At 32.3% G+C, this 27414-nt stretch overlaps 1 protein-coding gene, 1 long non-coding RNA gene and 1 pseudogene across 7 annotated transcripts; 2 read left to right on the top strand and 1 right to left on the bottom strand.

Moving 5' to 3' along the window:
- On the bottom strand, window positions 1-20580 carry LOC145256270 (uncharacterized). 6 transcript variants are annotated; one of them, XM_080114947.1, is made up of 4 exons: window positions 13977-14291; window positions 9642-9712; window positions 582-724; window positions 1-523 (listed from the first exon to the last, which is right to left on the bottom strand). In XM_080114947.1, exons 2-4 carry the CDS (start codon window positions 9700-9702, stop codon window positions 500-502), a joined length of 228 nt encoding a protein of 75 aa, XP_079971073.1. In that variant the 5' UTR covers window positions 9703-9712; window positions 13977-14291; the 3' UTR covers window positions 1-499. The 6 variants fall into 6 exon arrangements, 4 of the variants coding, with proteins under 4 accessions (XP_079971073.1, XP_079971075.1, XP_079971074.1 ...); XM_080114949.1 differs by lacking the exon at window positions 9642-9712 and adding an exon at window positions 13087-13307 and having other exon boundaries at window positions 13977-14290; XM_080114948.1 differs by lacking the exon at window positions 9642-9712 and adding an exon at window positions 13087-13307 and having other exon boundaries at window positions 1-724; window positions 13977-14260.
- LOC145256271 (uncharacterized) lies at window positions 7733-27002 on the top strand. Its single transcript, XR_013863954.1, has 2 exons — window positions 7733-7935; window positions 26624-27002. It is a non-coding gene; the product is annotated as an uncharacterized LOC145256271 (long non-coding RNA).
- On the top strand, window positions 10920-11819 carry LOC145256391 (uncharacterized; annotated as a pseudogene).
- Window positions 27003-27414: the final 412 nt, after the last annotated feature.

Consider the following 27414-nt stretch of genomic DNA (forward strand, 5'->3'; position numbering starts at 1 on the left):
TTTAAAAAATGTGAAATTTAATTTTATTTTTAGTAAAATGGGTACATTACAGACACTTGATGCCAAAAATTAAAAAGTTTATTGTCCATGGTTTTGAATCTTTGTACCAACATGAATTCAGCTAAGTAGTCTCCACGCATGTTACTTGTAATGCCATGCATGGATTTAAATTTGCCCTTGCCATTGGCCCACATTGATTCAATTGAATTAGTGCATGCACCCGTCTGTGGATCCACAAAATGTTGCCTGTGGTTCACTTTCACATGTGTATAGCCTATTCTATCGAGGCCTGTATAGCCTCGCCAGCCATCGCTATAAATAATGCTTCCTGGCCTTATTCATTCTTTTATAAGAACAAGAAGCGTTTCTGCAGACCGGTCTTTTACTGGCACTAAAAATCCCAATTTCGTTTGTCTATCATACCCACCAAAATCCTACTCCTGTCTAATTATACGGCCTCTGTTGTACTTCCGGCGAGTAAAAACTGACTCATCCACTTCTATGTGCCCAGGATTTCCAATTTTGCAGGAATGTGTTTCCAAATAACTGACACACACATCCCTGCAAAATTGGAACCAATCTGCAATGGTCCGTGTGGACAGTTGTAGTTCACGTGACAACTGACGGATACTCAAGCCTCGGTGCACACCAGCAGAAAGGCACCATGTGTACACTACGGCAATTACCTTCCACAATGGCATCCTTGATTTTTCCAGAAATGATCCTATAAAAAAATTGAAAAAAAGAATGTGTCAGTTGTTTGAAGAGGCACAAACATTTGCTAAATAGGCTATGTTGAAGAATAGTTTACCCGCCTCCACGAAAACAGGGCAAGGTTAAGTTAAGAACCCACAACTTAAATGAAACAAAACTCCCTGTCGGTGTAAAAAACAAGAATGTTTAGAAAAAAAAAAAAAAAAAAAAAAACCCTAACGATTTATTCGATACAAATTTGTGTTTTATTGAAAATATTTTGGTCAATTTTTAGGACACGCCCCTGCATATTATAAGCACCCTAACCTCCCCATGTTAAGAACAGGGGGTTTATTTATTACAAAAAAATATGGCGGCCAAAACAGGGTTCCATTAAAGAGCACAAACAAAAGGCCAAATTTGGCCTTCCAAAATGCCAATCTGTCAAACCTTAGAAAGGCCAAATTTTAAAAGCAATATGGCAGCCTTGAGTGTCGCACATTTAGTCTAATAAAAAATGATGAAAAAATAATAAAAAATGAATTTATTCTGGTTTTATGTCAGCCTTAGGGTCTAATGTGTTTTATATAAACAAACAATTTTTGTCTGTCAAATAATTTACACCGCTAAACTACACATTTGCCACCAATATTATAAAAACACTAAAAACTATATCCAGTTAGGTAGAAAAGTAACTTATCTAGCCTTTGATAACATTTATTTGTTATATATTTGCTTTTTGACAACTTTTTCGAATCTATGTGTACAGTAATACAAAGGGAATTTGAGCGCTTATTTAATAAGAGTGAAATTTGGAGAGAAAAAATTTTACGCTGAAGTGGGTTAACTCATCTTCAACCTTGCCGTTAAATGAAATTATTTTAAAGGTCCTAATAGCAATGAGATTTTAAACATACCTTTGCGAATGCCGATATAAGTTTGGCACCCTTTTCCGCAATACCAGACATAATTATCTTGGAGTCTGGAGTCCTTAACTGTATTCATCTCCTCTCCACATTTACAGCATTTCATCCGTCGAGCGATTATGCCAACCTTCCAGGCAAACTTTAGTGACAATTCACTGAAAGCCCTATAAACAATCTGCGCTTGAGCCATTTTTTTTTTCCAGAAATGGAAGTTGTTACGTTTCAGAAAAATACAGTTTCAGGAATCGATGGATATAAATTTAAAAGAAGTTTCCGAAAAGTGTATTATATAAATTTAAGTTTCGGAAAAGTATGATATTATATGGAAAAATGCGCGCATGAAAAGTAATATTAAGATTTTATTAAACCTGGAAAAGTAAAGGACAAGAAATTCAACCTGGAAAAATAAAGAATAAGATATTCTAGTAAAGTAAAAAATAAGAATTTTTTAGACTTAAAATATTGCAGCTAAAAATAAAATTTGAATATTGATAAATATTTTTATTATTTGCACAGGTTGTTGTTTATTGTTGAGTTAGAAAGGGTGTCAATCGCTGGATTGAACTTATTTCCCCCCTATTATTTGCATATATTTATGTAGTGAAAATTGTTTGAATAAAATTAATTCATTAGTTAGTAGATGGAATTAATAATTTTATAATATCATAATTAGGATCATTTAATTCTTTCTAACTCAACAATAAACAACAACGTATGCAAATAATAAATAAAATATTTATCAATATTCAAATTTTATTTTTAGCTGCAATATTTTAAGTCTAAAAAATTCTTATTTTTTACTTTACTAGAATATCTTGTTCTTTACTTTTCCAGGTTTAATAAAATCTTAATATTACTTTTCATGTGCGCATTTTTCCATATAATCCATGATTTTTCCAGGCATTGCTATTGTATTAATATATAAATTTATATTTTTTTATGATTGTCAAAAAAAAAATTAGCTCTCAAACACACATTTATGCAATATTTATCATTCAATCACAGTAGTTCCGAGCCAGGGTCTCTACCGAGACTGCGATTCATGAATTCGTGATCTGTATAGAGCGTAAACTAACAAAAGAAGATGGCACTCGGTGTCTTTTTAGATATCGTTGGAGCTTTTGACAACATACCCTTCAGTAGTATGTTCAAGTCGCTACGAGAACTCAGTGTGTCACCAGTACTCATCCGATGGATTGAGTATATGGTGAGGCACAGAACAGTTCAAGTAGAACTACTGGGGGCAACTGTTAAAAGGGAAGTAGTTAAAATCCCACTTTGGGGGTTTCATTTATCACCTTTACTATGGAACTGTATGCTGAATCCTCTTTTAAAGGAGTTTAAAAATAGGAATATTTATGGCCAGGCTGATGCTGAGTGCGGGTTCAAAAGCATCATTGGTCAGACGCATTGCCAAAATGGGACTACATTTTTCATCAAATGTGATAACGAAAAATTTGAGTTCATTCAAAGAATATGTATATCATAGAATTCACATATATTTTTAATCGATAAATTCACCATTTTTTTGCTATAAAATCATAAGGAGAGTTAAAAAAAATTAGTTAAAAAACCGAACTTTTTTTAATAACAAAAAAAAAAAAAAACACGATACACGGGATTGAACCTAAAATCTTTCAACCAGCCCCGGTACTCTAACATGTCATATTGGCAAAATAGCAATAAAAAATATTTATATACAAAAAAAGTTATGCAAAATAAAAAAAAGCGTTAGTCACTTATGTACTTACTCTCCTGTTTGTGAACCCACATATTTTGTTGTAACTTTTTTTCTACTAAAAAAATTTTCGAAAATTTTTTTTTCAAAATGTAGCTAATGAGGTGTTCTATCCTATATAACCTGTTTGAAATTTGGTTGCGAACGGAATTAGTGGTGGGGGTTTGAATGTGTCTCGATTCATTCAATTTCGGACTTAAGCATATATTCAACCACGGTAGTGGTTGAATGATAAATGTAAAAATTTCAGGAAAGTGTATGAGATAGGCATAAAAGAAGTCTCAGGAATTCGAAGTCGTCATTTACTGGAATAATGAAAATGAAATTGGTCAATTATGAACACGTGAACATTCAAGCGGAAAAGTTTATCCACACGCGTGTGCGTTGTTCTCGGGACTTAACGAGAGTTTATTCTATCAGGTTGTTGGATTAATTTTGGAATACATAGCGACCAGAGCATTTCTGGATTGGGAAAAGACTATGTCTTATATAAGTAAAAGAGTTTGTCATCGAGAATTTTGATTTTGTTAAGTATTTTATGAACATCTATGGCCGCCGCATATATTACTGGATGAAACATGCAGAAAAGTATGTTTGCCATATCGTGAAAATGTGATATTCGTTTTCAGCACACACGAAAATCCCTAGAAAACAAGTTTCTTAAGGTAGGTTTTGTGTTGGTCTACCAGGCCATATTTACCATTTTTTTTATTTATACCACGTATTTAGTATTTAATTGCCATTTATAAAAAAAAAAAATAAAAATAAAAAAACTCCCGTGCTAGTGCACTTACTGATCCGCACTATTTTTTAAACCGTATTTCCAAGTTTAAAGTTTTATTATATATTTTTTTTATTCAATTGTAAGGTTGAAGTATAGAATAGGTACAAAACACTCTCCACTTCCCATGTTAAGACTGGCTTTTTAAAAAATAGCGTTATTATTTACGTCCAAATCACTCTCTGCACTAGTACCAAAACTTCTTAAAAATGTAAACTTAAAAAAATAGTTACCGTTCTGACCACTTTATGTTATCACCCCCCCCCAAAAAAAAAAGTAAAAAGCATTTGTGCGCAATAAATATCTAAATTAAATGTAATGTTGGGTTTGTATTACTGTACACAGATTCGAAAAAGTTGTCAAAAAACAAATATAGAACAAATAAATGTTATCAAAGGCAAGATAAGTTACTTTTCTACCTAACTGGATATATTTTTTGTGTTTTTATTCAGTGTAACATGTTTATTCAGCTCGAAAAACATGCATTGTTTACCGATGTATTGGAAAATTCAAAATGGCAGCCGACTCTCTCGGAGAGGGTACGTTTGGGAAAAGGTATTATAAATAATAAACTAGACAAAATACTGTTAGAAATTCGCTCAATATATGTTACCGTGACATAAGTTGACATGTATTCGGTTGTTTTCTAACAGTATTTTGCCTAGTTTATTGTTTATAATACCTTTTCCCAAACGTACCCTCTCCGAGAGAGAGTCGGCTGCCATTTTGAATTTTCCAATACATCGGTAAACACTGCATGCTTTTCGAGCTGAATAAACATGTTACACTGAATAAAAACACAAAAAATATATCCAGTTAGGTAGAAAAGTAACTTATCTTGCCTTTGATAACATTTATTTGTTCTATATTTGTTTTTTGACAACTTTTTCGAATCTATGTGTACAGTAGTAATACAAACCCGTAATGTTTACAAATACTTTTATTACGAGGACGGAACTTCTAAAAAAATGTAAACAAAAAAAATGTAAACGCAAAATGTCCGCAGAGACACGTGCTGAAAACGAGAAGCTCCACCCCCAAAAATATGCGCGAACTATAATTTGAAAACGAGGCTTCTCTCTTCGAAGAAGGGGGGGGGTAGTAATTTTGGCCATCTTGAATTCTTACGACTCGTAAAAAGTTAATATTTGGTATGAAATAAAGAGGGTGCCGGGAAAACTCGTCCCCTTTCGCTAGGTAGGAAAACTGGTCCCTTATTGAATAAATATCGATTGAAAACACATTTTATGATCGTTCTTGAAGGAGATATTGTTTTTTAAAATAAACTATAGCCCCCCGCCCATAATATTTTTTTAAAAAATATTTTTACTTGTTTAATGTTTTTTTTTGTATTTTTAATAAAAGCGTTTATTATGTTCATAAACGAGACCGCATATTTTTTTTATATTAATATAAAAAGAATTTACTTATATACTTTTGTTTATAAAAGGGTAAAATCGATTTTTCTACCTCGCCGACTATGTTGTTTATTTAATTCATTTGGAATCGTTTATTTGGTAAAGAAAAAAAAACAAAAAACACGTCGAGTGTTACGGGAGATCGAGAAATAATGCCCGGTATATCACATCTTAGGGGGGGGGGTCTTGATAATCGCTAAAATATAGAAAATTAAAGAAATTACTGAGGGAGATTTGATTTTAAAAAGAAAATCAATTTTAATATTTTTTAAAATATAATTTAGAGAGAGGGGGGAATAAAACCTATATCTCCCTTCGAAAAGCAACCAACAAAAAATGAAATTAAAAAGATTCTTGATAAACGATAGCGGAGTTTTCAATAAAATTGATTAATAAATTTATTTAGTGATTATTTTCTCTTAATGATTGATTTTAGAATTTTGAAGTAAAAATTAAAAAAATTAAAAATGAGTTAACGAGAGATGTTTGCACATGGCATCTCTCGCGACAAAAAAATATTTCGCTTTTAATTTATTACTTAATTTTTACAAAATTTGACAGGACGACAATAAATGTTGATAATTGATAAAATCATAATTTTAAATAACGCATGAGTGCATTTGGTATGACAGAAAACAAAAACATAACAAAAAACTATCATAATTAAAAAACAAAACCAAAAGCGTAACGAAGAATCGAATCGCTCCCTGTTTTTTAATTTTTGGGTTTTGTTTTTTTATGACTCCAAAAAACATCGTTAAAATAACAAAAAAAAAATTTGGGGTTTGTATTACTGTACACAGATTCGAAAAAGTTGTCAAAAAACAAATGTTATCAAAGGCAAGATAAGTTACTTTTCTACCTAACTGGATATATGTTTTGTGTTTTTATTCAATGTAACATGTTTATTCAGCTCGAAAAACATGCAGTGTTTACCGATGTATTGGACAATTCAAAATGGCGGCCGACTCTCTCGTAAACACGGTAAGTTCGAGAAAAGGTGTTATAAATAATAAACTAGACAAAATACTGTTATAAATTCGCTCAATATATATTACCGTAACATAGGTTGACATATATTCGGTGTTTTTGTAGCAGTATCAGAATTTTTGTAGGAATTTTTGACACCCCTAACACGAAACTGCGAATACAATATAAAAATCTCGGAATTTCTGTTAAAAGTGGGTGGGTTTGTATTACTGTACACAGATTCGAAAAAGTGGTCAAAAAATAAAATATACAACAAAGAAATATTAACAGTAGCTATAAAAGTTACTTTGCAACCTACCTGAATCATTTATTAGTGTTTTTAAGTAGTTTTAAATGCTCTTTATTTCATACCAAATATTAACTTTTTACGAGTCGTAAGAATTCAAGATGGCAAAAATTACTACCCCCCCCCTTTCTTCTTCGAAGAGAGAAGCCTCGTTTTCAAATTATAGTTCGCGCATATTTTTTGGGGAGGAGTTGCCTCGTTTTCAGCACGTGTCTCTGCGGACATTTTGCGTTTACATTTTTTTTTTTTAGAAGTTCCGTCCTCATAATGAAAGTATTTGTAAACATTACATTTAATTTAGATATTTATTGCGCACAAATACTTTTTAGTTTTTTTCTTTGGGAAAAGGAGTTGAAAATAAAAAAATATGCAAAATACTGTTAAAAACCCACTGAATACATGTCAACCCATGTCACGGAAACATATATTGAGCGAGTTTTTAACCGTATTTTGTCTAGTTTTTTATTTATAATTCCTTTTCCCAAACTTACCGTGTCAAATCGTATTTCCAAGTTTAATTAAAGTTTTATGGTGTGTTTTTTTATTCAATTGTAAGGTTAAAGCATAGAATAGGTACAAAACACCCTCCCCTCCCCATGTTAAGAATGGCTTTTTAAATAATAACGTTATTATTTACGTCCAGGTCACTCTCTGCACTAGTACCAAAACTTCTTAAAAATGTAAACTTAAAAAAATATTTACCGTTTTGACCACTTTATATGTTATTCCCCCCCCCCCAAGAAAAAAACTAAAAAGTATTTGTGCGCAATAAATATCTAAATTAAATGTAATGTTTACAAATACTTTCATTATGAGGACGGAACTTCTAAAAAATGTAAAAAAAAAAAAAAAAAAAAATGTAAACGCAAAATGTCCGCAGAAACGCAAAATGTCCGCAGAGACACGTGCTGAAAACGAGGCAAGCTCCTCCCCCAAAAATATGCGCGAACTATAATTTGAAAACGAGGCGTCTCTCTTCGAAGAAGAAGGGGGGGGTGTAGTAATTTTGGCCATCTTGAATTCTTACGACTCGTAAAAAGTTAATATTTGGTATGAAATAAAGAGCATTTAAAACTACTTAAAAACACTAATAAATGATTCAGGTAGGTTGCAAAGTAACTTTTATAGCTACTGTTAATATTTCTTTGTTGTATATTTTAGTTTTTGACCACTTTTTCGAATTCTATGTGTACAGTAATACAAACCCAAGTGGGTTATTTATTTTCTTGGGTTTGTATTACTGTACACAGATTCGAAAAAGTTGTCAAAAAACAAATATAGAACAAATAAATGTTATCAAAGGCAAGATAAGTTACTTTTCTACCTAACTGGATATATTTTTTGTGTTTTTATTCAGTGTAACATGTTTATTCAGCTCGAAAAACATGCAGTGTTTACCGATGTATTGGAAAATTCAAAATGGCAGCCGACTCTCTCTCGGAGAGGGTACGTTTGGGAAAAGATGTTACAAATAATAAACTAGACAAAATACTGTTAGAAATTCGCTCAATATATGTTACCGTGACATAAGTTGACATGTATTCGGTTGTTTTCTAACAGTATTTTGTCTAGTTTATTATTTATAATACCTTTTCCGAAACGTACCCTCTCCGAGAGAGAGTCGGCTGCCATTTTGAATTTTCCAATACATCGGTAAACACTGCATGTTTTTCGAGCTGAATAAACATGTTACACTGAATAAAAACACAAAAAATATATCCAGTTTGGTAGAAAAGTAACTTATCTTGCCTTTGATAACATTTATTTGTTCTATATTTGTTTTTTGACAACTTTTTCGAATCTGTGTACAGTAATACAAACCCATTTTCTTTATGGATTATACTTCCAAAATAAACTATTACAGTTGTTTTAAAAGTAATAGAAATATTTTTTTTTTTTTAAACAGTAATGAATTTTCCGAACTCAATATTTTTCAATTTTTAAATTTTAAAAATCTATCAATTTTTCTATTGATTCTATTTTTACGATATTTTCAAGGTCAATGTGAAATTTTATGTTCTTTCCAATAAATCGAATATAATATTTTAGACAAACGTTTTTTTTTTTTTTAAATTCACGACCCCCCCCCCATACCAATTTTTAAGTGTCTATTAAAAAGTAAATACTTAATTTAGTAACCCGATGAGTACATAATTATTTACTCACAAATTGAAGAGAAAAGGTCAATACATAATATATTCAAATTTAAAAAAAAAAAAACAGTGTTCTTTTAGAATTTTACCTGTAAAGTTTGAAGTTTAAAACCTTTTTTTAAACCACGTTATTTGTTTTTTTTTTTTCTTTTTTTTTTAAATGGAACCTTGGTCCTTGCTCCTTTAATTGAAAAAAAATTAGGGCTTGAATTACATTTTTCGAGGAGTTATAAGCTTGGAAAGACAGGGGGTCGAATAATTCACGCCTCCCATTTTGTAAATGTCTAATAATTAATTTAGAACCCGATGAGTACATAATTATTTACTCACAAATTGAAGAGAAAAGGTCAATACATAATATATTCAAATTTAAAACAAAAAAACATAGTGTTCTTATAGAATTTTACCTGTAAAGTCCGAAGTTTAAAACCTTTTTTAAAAAAACAAACAGGTTTTTTTTTTTTTTTTTTTTTTTTAAATGAAATCTTAGTCCTTGCTCCTTTAATTGAAAAAAAAATAGGGCTTGAATTGCATTTTTCGAGGAGTTATAAGCTTGGAAAGATGGGGTGGAATTATTCGCTATTTTCACGAAATTTCTGACACTGCTATAGTATCTTGTCTAGTTTATTATTTATAACACCTTTTCTTGAACTTACCGTGTTTAAGAGAGAGTCGGCCGCCATTTTTAATTGTCCAATACATCGGTAAACACTGCATGTTTTTCGAGCTGAATAAATATGTTACATTGAATAAAAACACAAAAAATATATCCAGTTTGGTAGAAAAGTAACTTATCTTGCCTTTGATAACATTTGTTATATATTGTTTTTTTGACAACTTCTTCGAATCTATGTGTACAGTAATACAAACCCAAAATTTGTAATTAACTTTGAACATAATAAACGCTTTAAAATAAGTTAAACCACTAAAAACTTAGAAAACGGACACTTAGAAAATCGATTTTATTTAAAAAACAAAACAAAACATTAAACAAGTAAAAATATTTTTAAAAAAATATGGGGGGGGGCTATAGTTTATTTTAAAAAACAATATCTCCTTCAAGAACGATCATAAAATGTGTTTTCAATCGATATTTATTCAATAAGGGACCAGTTTTCCTACCTAGCGAAAGGGGACGAGTTTTCCTAAATTCAATAAAGAGCATTTAAAACTACTTAAAAACACTAATAAATGATTCAGCTAGGTTGCAAAGTAACTTTTATAGCTACTGTTAATATTTCTTTGTTGTATATTTTATTTTTTGACCACTTTTTTCGAATCTGAATACAAACCCAGGTTCTTTTTTAATAAAAATTAAAATATTAAATAATTAAAATATTTAAAACTATATGACGTTTGGAATATGAAAATAAAAAAATTCAACGACAGTTACAGAAAAATAATTAAAAAAACGTTAGAGAAATTTGGCGGTCTGGGTTCTTTTAATAAAAATTAAAATATTAATTTATTAACAATATTTAAGAAAACTACGTGACTTTTGGAATATGAAAAAAAAAAATTTAAAGACATTTCCAGGAAAAATAATTAAATAAAATAACATTTCGGTACTCCTGCAGTATTTTACCCACCGATTTCACGATCTTAGCCGAGCGACCGAGCGTTGATCGATATCCGTCGGAAAACGCCGAAACATGGCGAGCGGTACGATACTATCAGCCAATCAGGGCGCTTCAAACGAACGCGCAGCAGACGAATAATTTTCATTGAAATTACACACATAGCGTTTCATTTCAGTTTTTATTGTTCAAAGTAAAAATACACAGCCTTTCATTTCAGCTATTTAATTTAGCGATAAAAAAAAAAAAAAAAAAAAAAGAAAAAAGGAAGAAATATGAACCTAGGACTGCTGGAAACAACCTTGCACTCCACTGAAGCCGTCGTCGAGTTTTGCCAGGAGAGAAAATTAATTCCTACATCGGTCGCCTGCCCAAAATGCCAGACACAGTGTGAATTTAAAAAAAAGGGACCAAGTAAAAGACGGCTTTGCGTGGAGGTGTAGGAATACGCGTTGTCGAAAATGGATTTCGCTGCGACACGGGACGTTTTTCATGGCCTCCAAGCTGACCATAAAAGTGATACTAAAACTGATATATCTGTGGGCCTTTGAGTTGGCTACAAAGAACGTCCGCCGGGAATGTGGGATATCCTCATCTCATACTATAACCGACTGGAAGAACTTCCTACGGGACGTCTGCCTAGATTATTTACGCAGGCATCCTAGGCAGATCGGAGGCCCAGGCCACACAGTGGAGATAGACGAGTCTGTCTTCAACCGACGCAAACATAACGTCGGCAGACTCGTCGAACCGCTGTGGGTTTTCGGCGGCTATGACCCCGCTGAGAAGGAGGGTTTCTTGGTAACGGTACCTAATAGAAACGCTGAAACCCTCCTTCCAATAATTAAAAAATATATCTTGTCGGGGACAACGGTCGTGTCCGACTGTTGGAGAGCCTATAACAGTAGGGAGCGAAGGGTTTTCACATCTAACTGTAAACCATAGTCTCCATTTCGTGGATCCAATTACGAAGGCGACCACAAATCACGCCGAGAGGATGTGGAAAGAAGCCAAAAAGAGAAACAAGCGAGAATGCGGCACCAACCGGGAGCTGTTGGAAACATTTATGCGAATTTATGTCGAGACAAAAATTTGGACACAACCCTTGTCTCCATAATAAATCAAATCGCGGAAGGCTACCCGGTTGGGAAGGAGCTTCTTTCCACATCCTCTGAAAAACCTTTGTTCCCTACTTTGCCTCTACAGTCAGTAGAAAATCTTCCAGTCGGAACTAAAGATAAACAGTAATTGTTGTCCCCCCCCCCCTACAAACATTACTGAAAAAAAAACAAAAACATTGTTGTTACTGTTTAATAACGTTTTGTTAAAAAACAAACAAAAAATATTGAAGTGTTTATTACTGTTGCTTACCCCCCCCCCCCAAAAAAAAAGCTATCGGAAAACAAAATGAACCAAAAAAAAAAAAAAAAAAATATTCAACAAAATAAATGGTACTGGTCGCGGTAAGAGTTCCCTGCCGAACACCCTCCAAAAACAATAATTTCTCCCCGCGCAGCCGCAAAGGACATGTTTTAGTTGCCATAGTAACAACACTTTTTATCGACATTGTTTTACTGTTTATGAATATTGAAATAAGACATTACACATTAATAATATCTCACTTTTAATCACTTTTATCGACTTTTTAAAACTTTTTTTTTACTCTTTTTAAATGACAACGTTAATGTTTATGAATATTGAAATAAAACATATTACTACACATTTATTAATATCTTTTTTTTTTACTGTTTATGTGTCAATTTTATCGACTTTTTCTTTTCTTATATTGAATATTGAAATAAAAGACATTACTACACATTTATTAATAATATCTTTTTTTTTTTTTTACTGTTTGTGTTACTTTTATCGACTTTTTTCGGTTCTTGAAATTTACTTACCACAAAATGATGATAGAATAATAAATTTACTTACGTTTAATCAATGTTATTTTCTTTTTTAAATAGCATTTTCTTTTTAAATGACGACGTTTTTACTGTTTATGAATATTAAAAGAAAAATAATTACTAAACATTTATTAATAAGAAAATGGGTGCTGCTAGTGCACTTATGATCCGCGCTATATTTTAAATCGTATTTCTAAGCTTAAAGTTTAACGTTTTTTTATTCAATTGTAAGGTTAAAGTAGAGAATAGGTACAAAACTAATTTCAAAATTGACACATAAACAGTAAAAAAAAAAGATATTAATAAATGTGTAGTAATTTTTTATTTCAATATTCATAAACATTAACGTTGTCATTTAAAAAGAGTAAAAAAAAAGTTTTAAAAAGTCGATAAAAGTGATTAAAAGTGAGATATTATTAATAAATGTGTAGTAATGTCTTTTATTTCAATATTCATAAACAGTAAAACAATGTCGATAAAAAGTGTTGTTACTATGGCAACTAAAACATGTCCTTTGCGGCTGCGCGGGGAGAAATTATTGTTTTTGGAGGGTGTTCGGCAGGGAACTCTTACCGCGACCAGTACCAAATAAATTTATTCTACTTTAAAAAAAAACTTACGGTAAGTGTTTGTGATTTATTTTATCCAAATTTTTTGTATTAATTTTATCCATTTTGTTGTGTGTGTGTGTGTGTGTGTAATATCTTTTCCTTGTAATGTTGCTATTCACATACTTTTAGCGTTCTTGCATCGTAGCTCCGAATTCTCGGCTTTCGTCGGCGTTAACGCCGAAAGCGTTCGTCAACGCTCGGCTAAGATCGTGAAATCGGTGGGTAAAATACTGCAGGAGACAAAGCAAGCAACAGTTACGTCAAAGATTGTTACAAGAAAATATAATTAAAACAGGAAAAAAAGAAAGCTTTTTAAAAATGCTACTTATGCACTTTTGTTACCGTGTGAAATAACGTGATTATTTCGAAATCCAATCTGTGCTTTCATCTAACATTTTAATAAAAATGTTGTGAAACTTGAATTTATATTGAAAATATTATTTAAAAAAAAACACGGTGCATAATTACCAAATATTTCTTTTTGGCTTAAGATCAAAGCGTGATATGTTCTTTTTATTTAAGTAATTGTACAGTTTACGGACTGGCCTGAAATAGCATTATATTTATGTTTATTGTTTCACCCAACAATTTAATAAAAAGACGTTAAATTTGAATTTAACTTAATATAGTCTAACCAAGGAAAGCACGGTCTATAAACTGCACAATTGTCACGGTATTTGAGCAGTTAACATGCGGAGGGGTCTTTGTTAACTATTTTGTATTTTTTTCACCTATACATAATATAAAAAAAAAGACGTAAAATTTGGATAATTTCGAGGTATTTGCAAGTGTGGTGATACTAACGAAGTTCATTTGAACACTTGTGCAGTTTACGGACCGTGCTGAAATAAATGCGTCGTCTACTTTTGTATTTTAAAACGAGGAAAATGTTTTGTTACCTTAAATTTGTTTGCCATCAGAAAAGTAGATAGGAATATAGCAGCGGCAGTCGTCGGGTTACCTGCGTCTTCTTGCTGGTCATTTATTCTCCTGGAAACTCCTTCTCGCTCGCCGGTTTGTCCCTCGGTGTAGGGGTGTTTTATATTTTACCATCGGCGTGCAAGCCGTTAACTTTTTCGAGGAAAAATCACACATTACGCCGTAGACGTTACAACATTTTACCTTTTATGGTGTTTGAAGGCAGAATTTTTTGTCGAGCCGTCGTGTGTGGGCGTGGCTTGTGTTTTTCATTGGTTAATTTTAAACATGTGCGTTTTTTTTCGTTTATGCGCACACACACACACACACACACACACACATATATATATATTTAAATATATTTATAAAAATATATATATTTATATATATTAGAGCAATAGAGAGAGAGAATGGGAGAGATAGGGGAAAATGGAACGAAAGAGAGAGAGAGAGAGAAAAAGAGAAAGAGAAAACGAGAGAGAGGTAGACGAAGAGAGGGGGCGGGGCGGGAATTTCCATCCGAAATTTTAAAAATTAAAAAAACATATATTTCACAATAATTTGATATCCATCCATCCATCCATCCGTCCGTCCGTCCGTGGAGGAGTGACAGTTATCTATTGATTTACAAGCTCGTAAAATAACTTCATTTTATTTCTGTTTTATTAAATGCTAGCTTCTTTTTTTTTTTTTTGTCCATAAATGTTTATTTATCTACCAAGTTGATTGCATTGTGGATGCGTTATCGGCAGCTCCTGTTACTCTCGCTTCTTCTTATTTGTCCCTCAGTCCTCATTTTTTAATGAGTGATTTTTCTGACAAAGGGAGAAGAAAAAGCTGTTTTCTAGGTTGGCAGTATTTTGCGTGAACAGTTGGCGGAGATTTTCTGTTTCTATGTCTAGCCTTGTAGCCATGTCACTAGTAAGGGTGCTGGAGGTAAACGTTTTGTCTGGGCTGACGTTATCCGCCTGATAGTCAGGGACCCGAACCTTGGATTAACCACTAAGGAGGCTGTCCTATCAGCAGGTGCAATGTACTGGGGCTGCTGTATTGCCATTTGGTGAATGGATTCTGGACCATGCAGTAGCTTCTGGTGGGGCCTCTCGATGCCATACTAGTGGGTAATCTCCTTCAAGAACGATCATAAAATGTGTTTTCAATCGATATTTATTCAATACGGGACCAGTTTTCCTACCTAGCGAAAGGGGTCGAGTTTTCCCGGGACGAGTTTTCCTAAATTCGTAGTTTTTACGCCCCCCCCACTGTCTCTCTCTCTAAATTATATTTTAAAAAAATATTAAAATTTATTATTTTCTTTTTAAAACCAAATCTCCCTCAGTAATTTCTTTAATTTTCTATTTTTTAGCGATTATCAAGACCCCTAAGATGTGATACACCGGACATTATTTCTCGTTCTCACTTAACACTCGACATGTTTTTTGTTTGTTTTCTGTGTTTTTTTTTCTTTACCAAATAAACGATTCCAAATAAATTAAACAACATAGTCGGCGAGGTAGAAAAATAGATTTTACCCTTTTATAAACAACAGTAAATAAGTAAATTCTTTTTATATTAATATAAAAAAAATGCGGTCTCGTTTATGAACATAATAAACGCTTTAAAAGAAGTGAAACCGCTAAGAACTTAACCAGTTAGGTAGAAAATGGACACTTAAAAAATCGATTTTATTTAAAAAAAACAAAACAAAAAAACATTAAACAAGTAAAATTATTTTAAAAAAATATTAGGGGGGCTATAAGTCTATTTTAAAAAACAATATCTCCTTCAAGAACGATCATAAAATGTGTTTTCAATCGATATTTATTCAATAAGGGACCAGTTTTCCTACCTAGCGAAAGGGGACGAGTTTTCCGGAGACGAGTTTTCCGGAGACGAGTGTTCCGGGCACCAAAAACTACATCTCCCTCCGAAAAACAACCAACAAAAATGAAATTAAAAAAATTCTTGATAAACGATAGCGGAGTTTTCAATAAAATTGATTAATAAATTTATTTAGTGATTACGTTTTTCTCTTAATGATTGATTTTAGAATTTTGAAGTAAAAATTAAAAAAAATTAAAAATTAGTTAACGAGAGATTGTTAGCACATGGAATCTCTCGCGCCCAAAAAAATATTTCGTTTTTAATTTATTAGTTAATTTTAGCAAAATTTGACAGGACGACAATAAATGTTGATAATTGATAAAATCATAATTTTAAATAACGCATGAGTGCATTTGGTATGAGAGAAAACGAAAACATAACAAACAACGACAAAAAACTATCATAATTAAAAAACCAAAACAAAAAAGTAACGAAAAATCGAATCGCTCCCTGTTTTTAAATTTTTTGGTTTTGTTTTTTATTATTGTTTTTATGACTCCAAAAACATCGTTAAAATAAGAACAAAAAAAATTTGTAATTAACTTTATATGAACATAATAAACGCTTTAAAATAAGTGAAACCACTAAAACTTAGCCAGTTAGGTAGAAAACGGACACTTAGAAAATCGATTTTATTTAAAAAAACAACAACATTGAACAAGTAAAAATATTTAAAAAAATATTAGGGGGGCTATAGTCTATTTTAAAAAACAATATCTCCTTCAAGAACGATCATAAAATGTGTTTTCAATCGATATTTATTCAATAAGGGACCAGTTTTCCTACCAAGCGAAAGGAGACGAGTTTTCCGGAGACGAGTTTTCCCGGGACGAGTTTTCCGGGCACCAGTGAACAGCTGTTGCGAAAACGCAAAATGATTTGTAATGCTTATTAAAAGAGGAGGGTTAAATTCTGTGAATGCTGGTTACTTGCCTCCCCACGAGGGCAGAGTTTGGCCCATGATCGGTTTTAATATGAGAAAAATCCAGTTCTCCATTTATTTATTTGATTTATTTAAATATTTTATTTCTCGATGGGCAAAACCAGGAATGGTGGTGTTATTGAAGGAGACGACAAATCTACGGTGCCGGGAAAACTCGTCTCCGGAAAACTCGTCTCGGGAAAACTCGTCCCCTTTCACTAGGTAGGAAAACTGGTCCCTTATTGAATAAATATCGATTGAAAACACATTTTATGATCGTTCTTGAAGGAGATATTGTTTTTTAAAATAAACTATAGCCCCCCGCCCATAATATTTTTTTTAAATATTTTTACTTGTTTAATGTTTTTTTGTATTTTTAATAAAAGCGTTTATTATGTTCATAAACGAGACCGCATATTTTTTTTTATATTAATATAAAAAGAATTTACTTATATACTGTTGTTTATAAAAGGGTAAAATCGATTTTTCTACCTCGCCGACTATGTTGTTTATTTAATTTATTTGGAATCGTTTATTTGGTAAAGAAAAAAAACAAAAAAAAACATGTCGAGTGTTACGGGAGAACGAGAAATAATGCCCGGTATATCACATCTTAGGGGGTCTTGATAATCGGTAAAAAATAGAAAATTAAATAAATTACTGAGGGAGATTTGGTTTTAAAAAGAAAATAATAAATTTTAATATTTTTTTTAAATATAATTTAGAGAGAGAGGGGGGGGATAAAACCTATATCTCCCTTCGAAAAGCAACCAACAAAAAATGATAACCGATAGCGGAGTTTTCAATAAAATTGATTAATAAATTTATTTAGTGATTACTTTCTCTCTTAATGATTGATTTTAGAATTTTGAAGTAAAAATTAAAAAAATTAAAAATGAGTTAACGAGAGATTGTTAGCACATGGCATCTCTCGCGACAAAAAAATATTTCGCTTTTAATTTATTAGTTAATTTTTGCAAAATTTGACAGGACGACAATAAATGTTGATAATTGATAAAATCATAATTTTAAATAACGCGTCGCATGAGTGCATTTGGTATGACAGAAAACAAAAACATAACAACAAAAAAACTATCATAATTAAAAAACAAAACCAAAAGCGTAACGAAGAATCGAATCGCTCCGTTTTTTAATTTTTGGGTTTTGTTTTTTTTATTGTTTTTTATGACTCCAAAAAACATCGTTAAAATAAGAACAAAAAAAAAATTTGTAATTAACTTTGTATGAACATAATAAACGCTTTAAAATAAGTTAAACCACTAAGAACTTAGCCAGTTAGGTAGAAAACGGACACTTAGAAAATCGATTTTATTTTAAAAAAAAAAAAAAAATTAAACAAGTAAAAATATTTTTAAAAAAATATTATGGGGGGGGGGGCTATAGTTTATTTTAAAAAACAATATCTCCTTCAAGAACGATTATAAAATGTGTTTTCAATCGATATTTATTCAATAAGGGACCAGTTTTCCTACCTAGCGAAAGGGCACGAGTTTTCCGGAGACGAGTTTTCCCGAGACGAGTTTTCCCGAGACGAGTTTTCCCGGGACGAGTTTTCCTAAATTCCAAATCTACACACTGCCAGGGAAAACAGAAAATTATGGCAAATAATAAATTTGATGAAGGACGAATTTTTCTCAAGATTAAAAATGTGAAAATTCATCCGATGATCCATAATTTTTTTTTTTTTTTTTTGCTTCGTGAAATGGCAATCTTCGGAAACTGAAATGAATACGATTCTAATGTTTACTTTACGCAGACTTGCTATCGTATAGAAAAGTCGCTACTTAGTAGGATACGGGGTAATTTTTAAAGGTCGCGACCAGGAGGCGAATAAATAGTAAAATAGTTTTATGTTATTTTTATTAATTATTAATAAATGAAATTAATTATTTCTATTAAAAATCGATTAAGTATTATGCATGCAAAACTTAAAAAAAAAAAAAATGCTTCAAATGCATCAACATTCTGTGAACAAGCTAAAGCAAAACTATATAAATTTCACCTGATGTCGAGTTTATCTAAAAGCGATTCTTGAATTTATTCCTCGCTCAATATATAATTATATTCAATTGTCATATAATATTTATTAATTAATATTTAACAGAAACATGAACTCATTTTGAATGGCAGAAATAATTTTTTTCGCATTTTTTTTTTTTTTGACTGTGATCTTTAAAGATTATCCGGTACTTTCACCTAACAATTTGATAAAGCATAGCATAAAAATTGAATCTAATTTGAGATTCTATCTTAAATATAGCACGTACCGAAAAGTCAAGTGCTTATATAGATTAGTAGACAAACTGGTATATTAAGCGACTCGGTTTAGAAATTATTTGAGTTTTGAGCGATTATCTAGTTTCATCAGATGAGAGTTTAATGTCAGCCATTTTTTCTTGTTCTAACTTTGTTTCAAGGTAAATGAATGCTTTAAAACAGGCTGAACACCACTAAAACCTTATCAAGCTAGATAACATTGATGAATTTAGGAAGACTCGTCCACTTAAGACTGGTCCATGGAAAACTTATCCAATTTTGCTAGGTATGAAAACTTGTCAATTATTGAATAAATATTGATTGAAAACACATTTTATGGTCGTTATTGAAGGAGATATTGTTTTTAAGAGAGAATACACACCTCAGCATATTTTTAAAAATATGCTTACTTGTTTACTGTTTTAAAAAAATAAAACTGATTTTTCTAAGTATTCGTTTTCTACCTAGTTTTGCCAGTTTTTAGTGGATCAACTTATTTTAAAGCGTTTATTTAGTTAAACAAACAAATAGTGTCTAGTGTTACTTTAGAACAAAAAACATGTCTAACATGAGATGATAATATCTTGGGAGGCTCGATAATTGCCCAAAAATAGAAAATTAAAGAAAATTCTTAGGTAGATATAGTTTTTAAAAGAACCCACCCCCTCCTTTAAAAGAAAATAAATTTGTCTAATTTTAGGTAATGTCCAAGATCAGTACTCGGAAAAAATATCAAACTACCGCAAGTGGATACGGTTGATTATGTAATACAATCGAACGGAATGTGTACCCTCAGTTAAAGTTACACTTCCTGTCCATAAAATACGGGACCTCGGTGAGGGAGATCTTTACTTACTATCCTACCTTTAACTCGACACATTCGGACCCATTCGTCCAAGTGCTTTAGATTTTGTTTCCAATAGTGTTTTGGCTGTGTTTGAGTTTGGATCGATTATCGAGTCTCACCAAATGAATTAAAATTTGTTTACAAAATATAGGTTGAAATTGAAAATAAAATAGATCGAAGTCTCTATAATGGCTCAAAAGTAAACAAACAAAATACAATAATCCATTAATAATATCATAGTTATATTTAGAGGCTGGGTTTGTAATTATATTTTGTTACATTATCTATATTTAAGGCATTATCGAGACTTCTAAGATGTAATATTGCGACCAGTTTTTTTCTTGTTCTCACGTAGCGATTAAACGTTTTCTTAATTTTCGAAGCGATTAAATGTTTTAAAGTAAAAACACTAAGAACTTATTCAGGTATGTATAAGGATAACTTACCTTGTCTTTGGTAACATTTATTTGTTATTATATTTGTTTTTAGCTATTTTTTCGTTTTGTTAACTTAATTCCTAATAATTCGCCGTGGAATTTCCACGGACCTCATTAGTTAAAGCGAATTACATAAGCGCGCAGAAGATACCAAAAATAGGTTGTACATTTCCACCTAAGTTCTTTCATGTCGGGAAGTTGGTCGCTGCGTGTGTGTGTGTGTGTGTGTGTGTGTGTGTGTGTGTCGGGGTGTATGTGTTTGCTTGTGTGTGTGTATGTTTACGTGTCTTTACTTGTGTATGTGTGTGTGTTTACGTGTGTGTGTTCCTCTACCTATCTTTCTATATCGTCTCCGCCACTTTATCTCCCCCCCCCGTCTTTCACTTTAATAGAAAAAACGTCTTAGTAGCAGGAGACACGAAGAATGCATAGAGAGAGAGAGAGAGAGAGAGAGAGAGAGAGAGAGAGAGAGAGAGAGAGAGAGAGAGAGAGAGAGAGAGAGAGAGAGAGAGAGAGAGAGAGAGAGAGAGAGAGAGGAACAGATTCCCTCTGTCTATGTCTGTCTGTCTCTCTCTCTCTGTCTCTCTCGCTCCCTCTCTCTCTCTCTTTTGCTGGTTGCCAATAACGATTGGCCGTCCTCCATTTTTTTTTCATTCATATGTCAACGAAACTTTTTAATAAATTTCTTAAAAAATAACAATTTAATAAGGTAAAAAGGAACTTCTGTAGTTTACAAACCATGACGAAATAATAACGTTATTAATTAGAAATCCATTCCTAATATGGAACGGCGGGGGGGGGTGCTTTCTTAAGTATTCTGTACTTTCATCTAACAATTTAATAAAGAACATTGAAAAAGTAGTCTTTTACTTCTTCATGGTTGTCGAAGTCGGAAATGTGTACGGAATTTATTTAATTTTTATTTATTCATTTTTATTTTACTTTTAAGTAATTCTGACTCGGGAATCTTTTTTATTTGTGTTCCGACTCGGGAATTTTTTTATTCGTGTTCAGACTCGGGAATCTTTTTAGACTCGGAAATTATTTTATTTGTGTTCCGACTTGGGAATCGTTTTATTTGTGTTCAGACTCGGGAATCTTTTTGTTTGTGTTCAGACTCGGGAATCGTTTTATCTATATTCTTATTCAGGAATCTTCTTACTCGTTTTCCAACTCGGGAATCTTTTTTATATTTTTATATAGGAATGTTTTTATGTGTTCAAACTCGATAACCTTTTTACTCGTGTTCTGATTCAGGCATCTATTCATTCGTTTTCCAACTCGGGAATCGTTTTATTCATATTCCGCCTCGGGAATCTTGTTCTTGATTTTCAAACACGAAAAGGAGTGATATGCCATAAAACAATACAAAATTAATGGCCGGATTGCACCTGACATTAAATAGCACGATAAAGGTTGATAAAAATTTTCGCAAATCGTTATGCATTGAAAATTTGGAAAAGTTTTTACATGTAATAGATTAAATCAACAACTATGATTTATAATGAAATTGTCTTCGTGTCTAACTTGACTTTCAATTTCAATTGAGATTCGACATTTTGATCGCGTTAAAAAGAACAACTTTATTAGTGAAGTGAATGTCGGAATGTCGACAAAAAGTCTATTGTCGGTGTTCTTGTTTCTTTAAAGAAGAACACAGTTTTAACAAGTTCGGTTTGGAATGGATTTCTGTTTTCAACACGTTCAGAATAACAATTCTCAACATGATAAGAATAACAATTATTATCATCAAGGGTTAAGGGAACCATAATTATTTGCTTCTTCATTGAATTTTCCACAGGTGGACTGTTCCGCTGTATCACAGTTCTTAAGTATGTCTAGACTAAAACTCATCAGACCTAGTTATCGAATTTACAACCAGCTATTCGACAGTCGACACTTTCACTGAGTCATGCGATTGTCGCTAATTTTTCAGAGACGCTGTATCAGTTTTTAAACATGACTAGACTAAAACTCATCAGATCCAGTTATCGAATTTACAACCAGCTAATCGACATCGATATAGACGTTAATGTCCCAATTATACTTGGTTTAAAACAATAATAATAATAATAATAATAATAATAATAATACTGTGAAACTGCAGTAAAATGACATAGCTTTTGATTATTGTTTGGAAATTATTAAATATCGTTTATATCGTTTATTACCTTTTAAAATATATATTATTTGTTTTAAGCTCGCTGGAATAAAAACTTAGTGGTTAAAAAATTATCTTTTTAAAACGACCTTATGTCTAACTTTAGCGTCGGTTAAAGTAATTCTTTTTAATTCGTGGTCGAGCGCTGAAATGTCTAATTCAACGGACAACTTGAAACTTTCACATGTCGACAAGTTGTGTGTTGTAAACGTCGCTTGTCACCAAGCAGGAAGAAGAAAGAGTCGATTGAAGAGAGAAAGACAGGTGTTAGGAAGGAAAGAGAGAAAGGATCGTGTTCTCTGCACGTGCAAGTTTGCTGGGGTCAAACGGAAGTTAAATGAAATCGATTAAAAATGTCTTGGCAAAGTTGTATCTGAACATTTTATTCTATATGAAACTTAAAACGAAATAATCGTGACCCGTGGAAATTCCACGGCGAATATTTCGCATTGAAGGGAACAAAACGAAAAAGTAGTCAACAAATAAATATATAGGAAATGAATTCTACCAAAGGCAAGATAAATTACTCTTCTACCTACCTTGTTCACGTTTTTGTTGTTTTAACTTATTTTAAATCGTTTATTTAACACAAACAAAAGTAGCGCACAGTTTTAAGTTAGAACAAGAAAGAAATGTCTCACATTTTACAGTCATCTTGTGAGACTCGATAATCGCTCCAAACTCGAAATTTAAGTAAAATACTGGTAGAAACACATCCAATAAATGTCAGCAAACGTTCGAACATTTTTAACAATTTTTCTTTTTCACATTAGCGAACCTCTCAATTTTCCCAAATCTCAGTACCCTGTATATCAAATTTCGGGTCTGTAGACTTAAAATTGACAGAGTTATTGCGTAGGGAAATGTACACAGACACACACAGACACACACAGATACGTTCACTTTAATAGATATATAGATAAGAGAATCTGCTGCCACCATGTAATGTTAAAGTGGATTGATTTAATGACGGAGGTATTGTTTTATTGACGTTTTATTAACATGTATACAAGATGACTTTTGACGAGTTAGGCCATTATTATAACGAAGCATTCTTCAGTAAATTTCATATTTTCCCTAGCACACTTTTGGACACAATTATTATCTCCAACACTAATTACCTGAAAGATATTGATTTTAAAATGTAACGAGATCCTTATCCGAATGCGTTTGTCATTACATTTTTAAATCGAGAAATCTGGTAGAAAAACATTAGTATCACATCAAAAACCACTTGTCACTTAAAAAATACAGTAAAAATCATAAAAAGCTCTCTCAGTTGGAATATCTAAGTTAGCGGGTGCATGTTTGGCATCCGGTAGAATGCTCCATCTCAAGTTTTAACAAATGAATAAGCATTTTGTGTCCAATCTGGAGATAGACGAATGCATTGTTTTGGTCCGTCACATCGGCCCCAACTTTCTGCCAATGACACTCATATGGGGATAGTAGTTCGAATAATGCAAATATCACAAATTATAAATCATTATCTTAAAAATTCAGAAACGTAAACACGTAGCTACTAGATGCAGTTATATAACAGGCTCTGTTCATCAGTATAAATCGTATTTTGTTGGTCCGTCACGAAATTTGTGTCATTCACGCTATCAGTCTGTCATGTTTAACATGATAATTTACTGCTAAACGCATTTTTGTTTTTAATGCATCAACATATCACTATAATATGTTCCGCCCGATTTTCGGTTCACTTTTGAAAGATTTACCTAAAGATAATCGTCCTGCAAATCACGATTGTGTTCCTACGCCAAAATGTCATAATCCTTGCACGTAGGAAAATAGTGCTGCTACTTTTACGCATCATTAACATTGTTTCAATATTAACACTGTAAAGTTAATACCAGAACTTTTGGGTAGTCATTCTATCTCATGTCAGATGACAGTACAAAGAATAGATTTCTAAATAATAATGTTTTTATTTCGACACGGTAGCATAACTGCATAGGATGCATATATTTTTTTAAGGAGAGATTGGGTACGCTGGGGTAGGTCGTAAAAGTAACCTATTTTTCTTATTGCAATTTTTTAAGAAATCATTAACTTAAAAGTTAAGAAAGCCATTCTTAATGTAGAGAGGGGAATGTTAACTATTCTGTACTTTCATCCAATAATTTAATAGGCAAAAGATAGGATAAAAATTGAATTTAACTTGAAAATTTTACCCAAAAATATCGCAGAAGTTTTCTTTGATATTTTTTACAAGTTGCCCCAGCGTAGTATTATCACCTCCAACCTCTCAATGATAAGAACGGCTTTCTGAAAAAAACACCCCCAACCTAGAAAGCCGTTTTTAACATGGAGAGATTTTTGGTAGTCATTCCATCTCATTAACCTTCATCCTTGCGTGGCTGCTGTCTTGATCCGTAGATTATAAGTGCTGATTAAAATTTTATTTTTTTTGGTGGTATATCGTTGTTACTAACATGTACAGAGACGATTACTTCAACGTTGAATGTGCTGGATTGATAATCGTAAGCCTAGAATTTATTCTGGTCATTGTCTCCTCCTCAATTTGTTGCTGTTGTTCTCCCACAACTGCAGTAAGTAACTTTGTTTATTTTTCCATCAATTGTGTTTATTATTTACATTATCAACTTATGTTACAAGAAAAGGCTGTCCCCTTTCCATGTAAATAAGAAGAACATTGGATAAGTGAACATGAGATTAGGATTCGCCGAGACTCGAACCTTGTAAGCAAGGTTCAGAAAGTGGAATGGTCGAATGCAGCTATTGTTAAATTCTATTGGAAATAGTAAGATATTGTTCGTATTGTAAAAAGAATTGATTATTCTGTTCTTTTATGAAACTGAATTACAAATGTCAGCTAAATAGAATAAACAATACAAATTAAAAATGTACTGTTAAAGAAAAATAGGTTAGGTTAAAAAATAGGTTGGTTGAGAATTCTTTGTTTGCGGAAGTGTGTTTTGGACAAACGTGTGCTTAGCCACGTGAGTTGGTCACGTTTTGAAACCACACATCTGACGTCATAGCAAAAAGGGAATTCTCAATATAGGAGCTACAATAAGTCAATGAACAATACAAATTAAAAATGTACTGTTAAAGAAAAATAGGCTAGGTTAAAAAAATAGGTTGGTTGAGAATTCTTTGTTTGCGGAAGTTTGTTTTGGACAAACGTGTGCTTAGCCACGTGAGTTGGTCACGTTTTGAAACCACACATCTGACGTCATAGCAAAAAGGGAATTCTCAATATAGGAGCTACAATAAGTCAATGAACAATACAAATTAAAAATGTACTGTTAAAGAAAAATAGGTTAGGTTAAAAAATAGGTTCGTGGAGAATTCTTTGTTTGTTTGAAGATAATATGATTCATTTAAATGGTGTCTTTTTTACACGGTGTTCACCATTTATCAAGGCCCGGAAGCCACTCAGGGGCAAGGGTTATTGAGTGCACAGTAATCAATGAGATAGTATCGTAGTAATCGTTAGTATTGGAGATTTGATAAAGTGTCTTACTTATGGGGGCGGTTAATAAGGAATTTGTTCATTCGCTCTCCATCTATCTCTATCTTTCGATGCATTAATGAATTCATTGTTGCTCATCATTTTCTATGTTGCCCAGGTGTTTCACATCGCAATATTCATCGGTTTATTCTTTGCTGGTTGTTGGAGAGTAGTTTGATAGAGAAGGAGGCGCCTTATTTTTCATTTGACAGTAGTGCTGTCCCGCAACCAAACATATCATGATTACGAAAATATAATCGGAGTACAGAGGTTGAGAAGCAATATATATGTGATTCTGTTAATGTTGTCCCCCCCCCGCCAAGTGTTAGGAAAAAATTTTAAATAGGAAAGAGTGTAACAAAAAAAAAAAAAAGAAAAGAAAACGAGGAAATAAGTTTAAGGTGCAAATGTATAGGAAATATGGTTTATATCTCCATCAATTATGTTTATTATTTACATTGTAAACTGTGCTCGGGTAAGTGTTGCAACAATGAACGGTTCTAGAAACCGTTTTGCTCTGCTTTTAATCGTCGATACTTTATTCTACAGGAACCCGACAAACATTCTTTACGTGATCAGTTTCATTGGTTACTCTTTATGCCGTTTATCTTTTCAGAGTACCACAGTCATTGTTCAAGCACCATCTCAACAGATCATCACTACAGTACCAGGCCAAAGCACAATCCAGTACCAGCTGCCACCTAACACCATAATTCAGTACCAACCTCCTGGCGATAACACGGTTGCATTACAACCACCTTCTTACCAACAGTACCCAACGAAGCTTCAGTAATCGACAACGCCACGCACTGCACCAAACAGACAATTGCTTTTATATACTTGTAAATTTACCAAACAAATAAATCTCTGTTTCATATCATGCGCATGCGCAAACGACGCCATTGTCGCTTTGTGTCGTCAAGTTGTCATTTCTTTCAAGTTTGAACCCCCTCTTTGAACCCCCCTTTTTGAACCCCTTAGAAATTGTTAGAATAGAAACGGGGACACACACACACACACACACACACACACACACACACACACACACACACACACACACACACACACACACACACACATAGTGAGTTTTATATATTAGATTACATTTTATTTAAATATGGGAGTTATATACATTTCAGTGTAATTTTAGCGAGTAACAACATATTGTATAAAATTCATGGATGTTTTCATTTGACTTTTCTACTTTTAAACAATATTTAGTTATTTTATTTTTTTAAACCAAAGAGTGCTTCTGTAAATCCAGGAAAAATCCATTTATGGATGTGTAAATGCAACAAATGTTATTTTGTCGACCAGTGTCAATATCAATTCCAGACATCATAAAATGATCTACACAATACAGACAAACCCTTTTTATATTTATTTGCTTTGCTTTTTACTATTGTT

The sequence above is a fragment of the Euprymna scolopes genome, chromosome 32 (genome assembly GCF_053919585.1).
Source record: "Euprymna scolopes isolate OS-2025 chromosome 32, ASM5391958v1, whole genome shotgun sequence".
Taxonomy (NCBI): Eukaryota; Metazoa; Mollusca; class Cephalopoda; order Sepiida; family Sepiolidae; genus Euprymna; species Euprymna scolopes.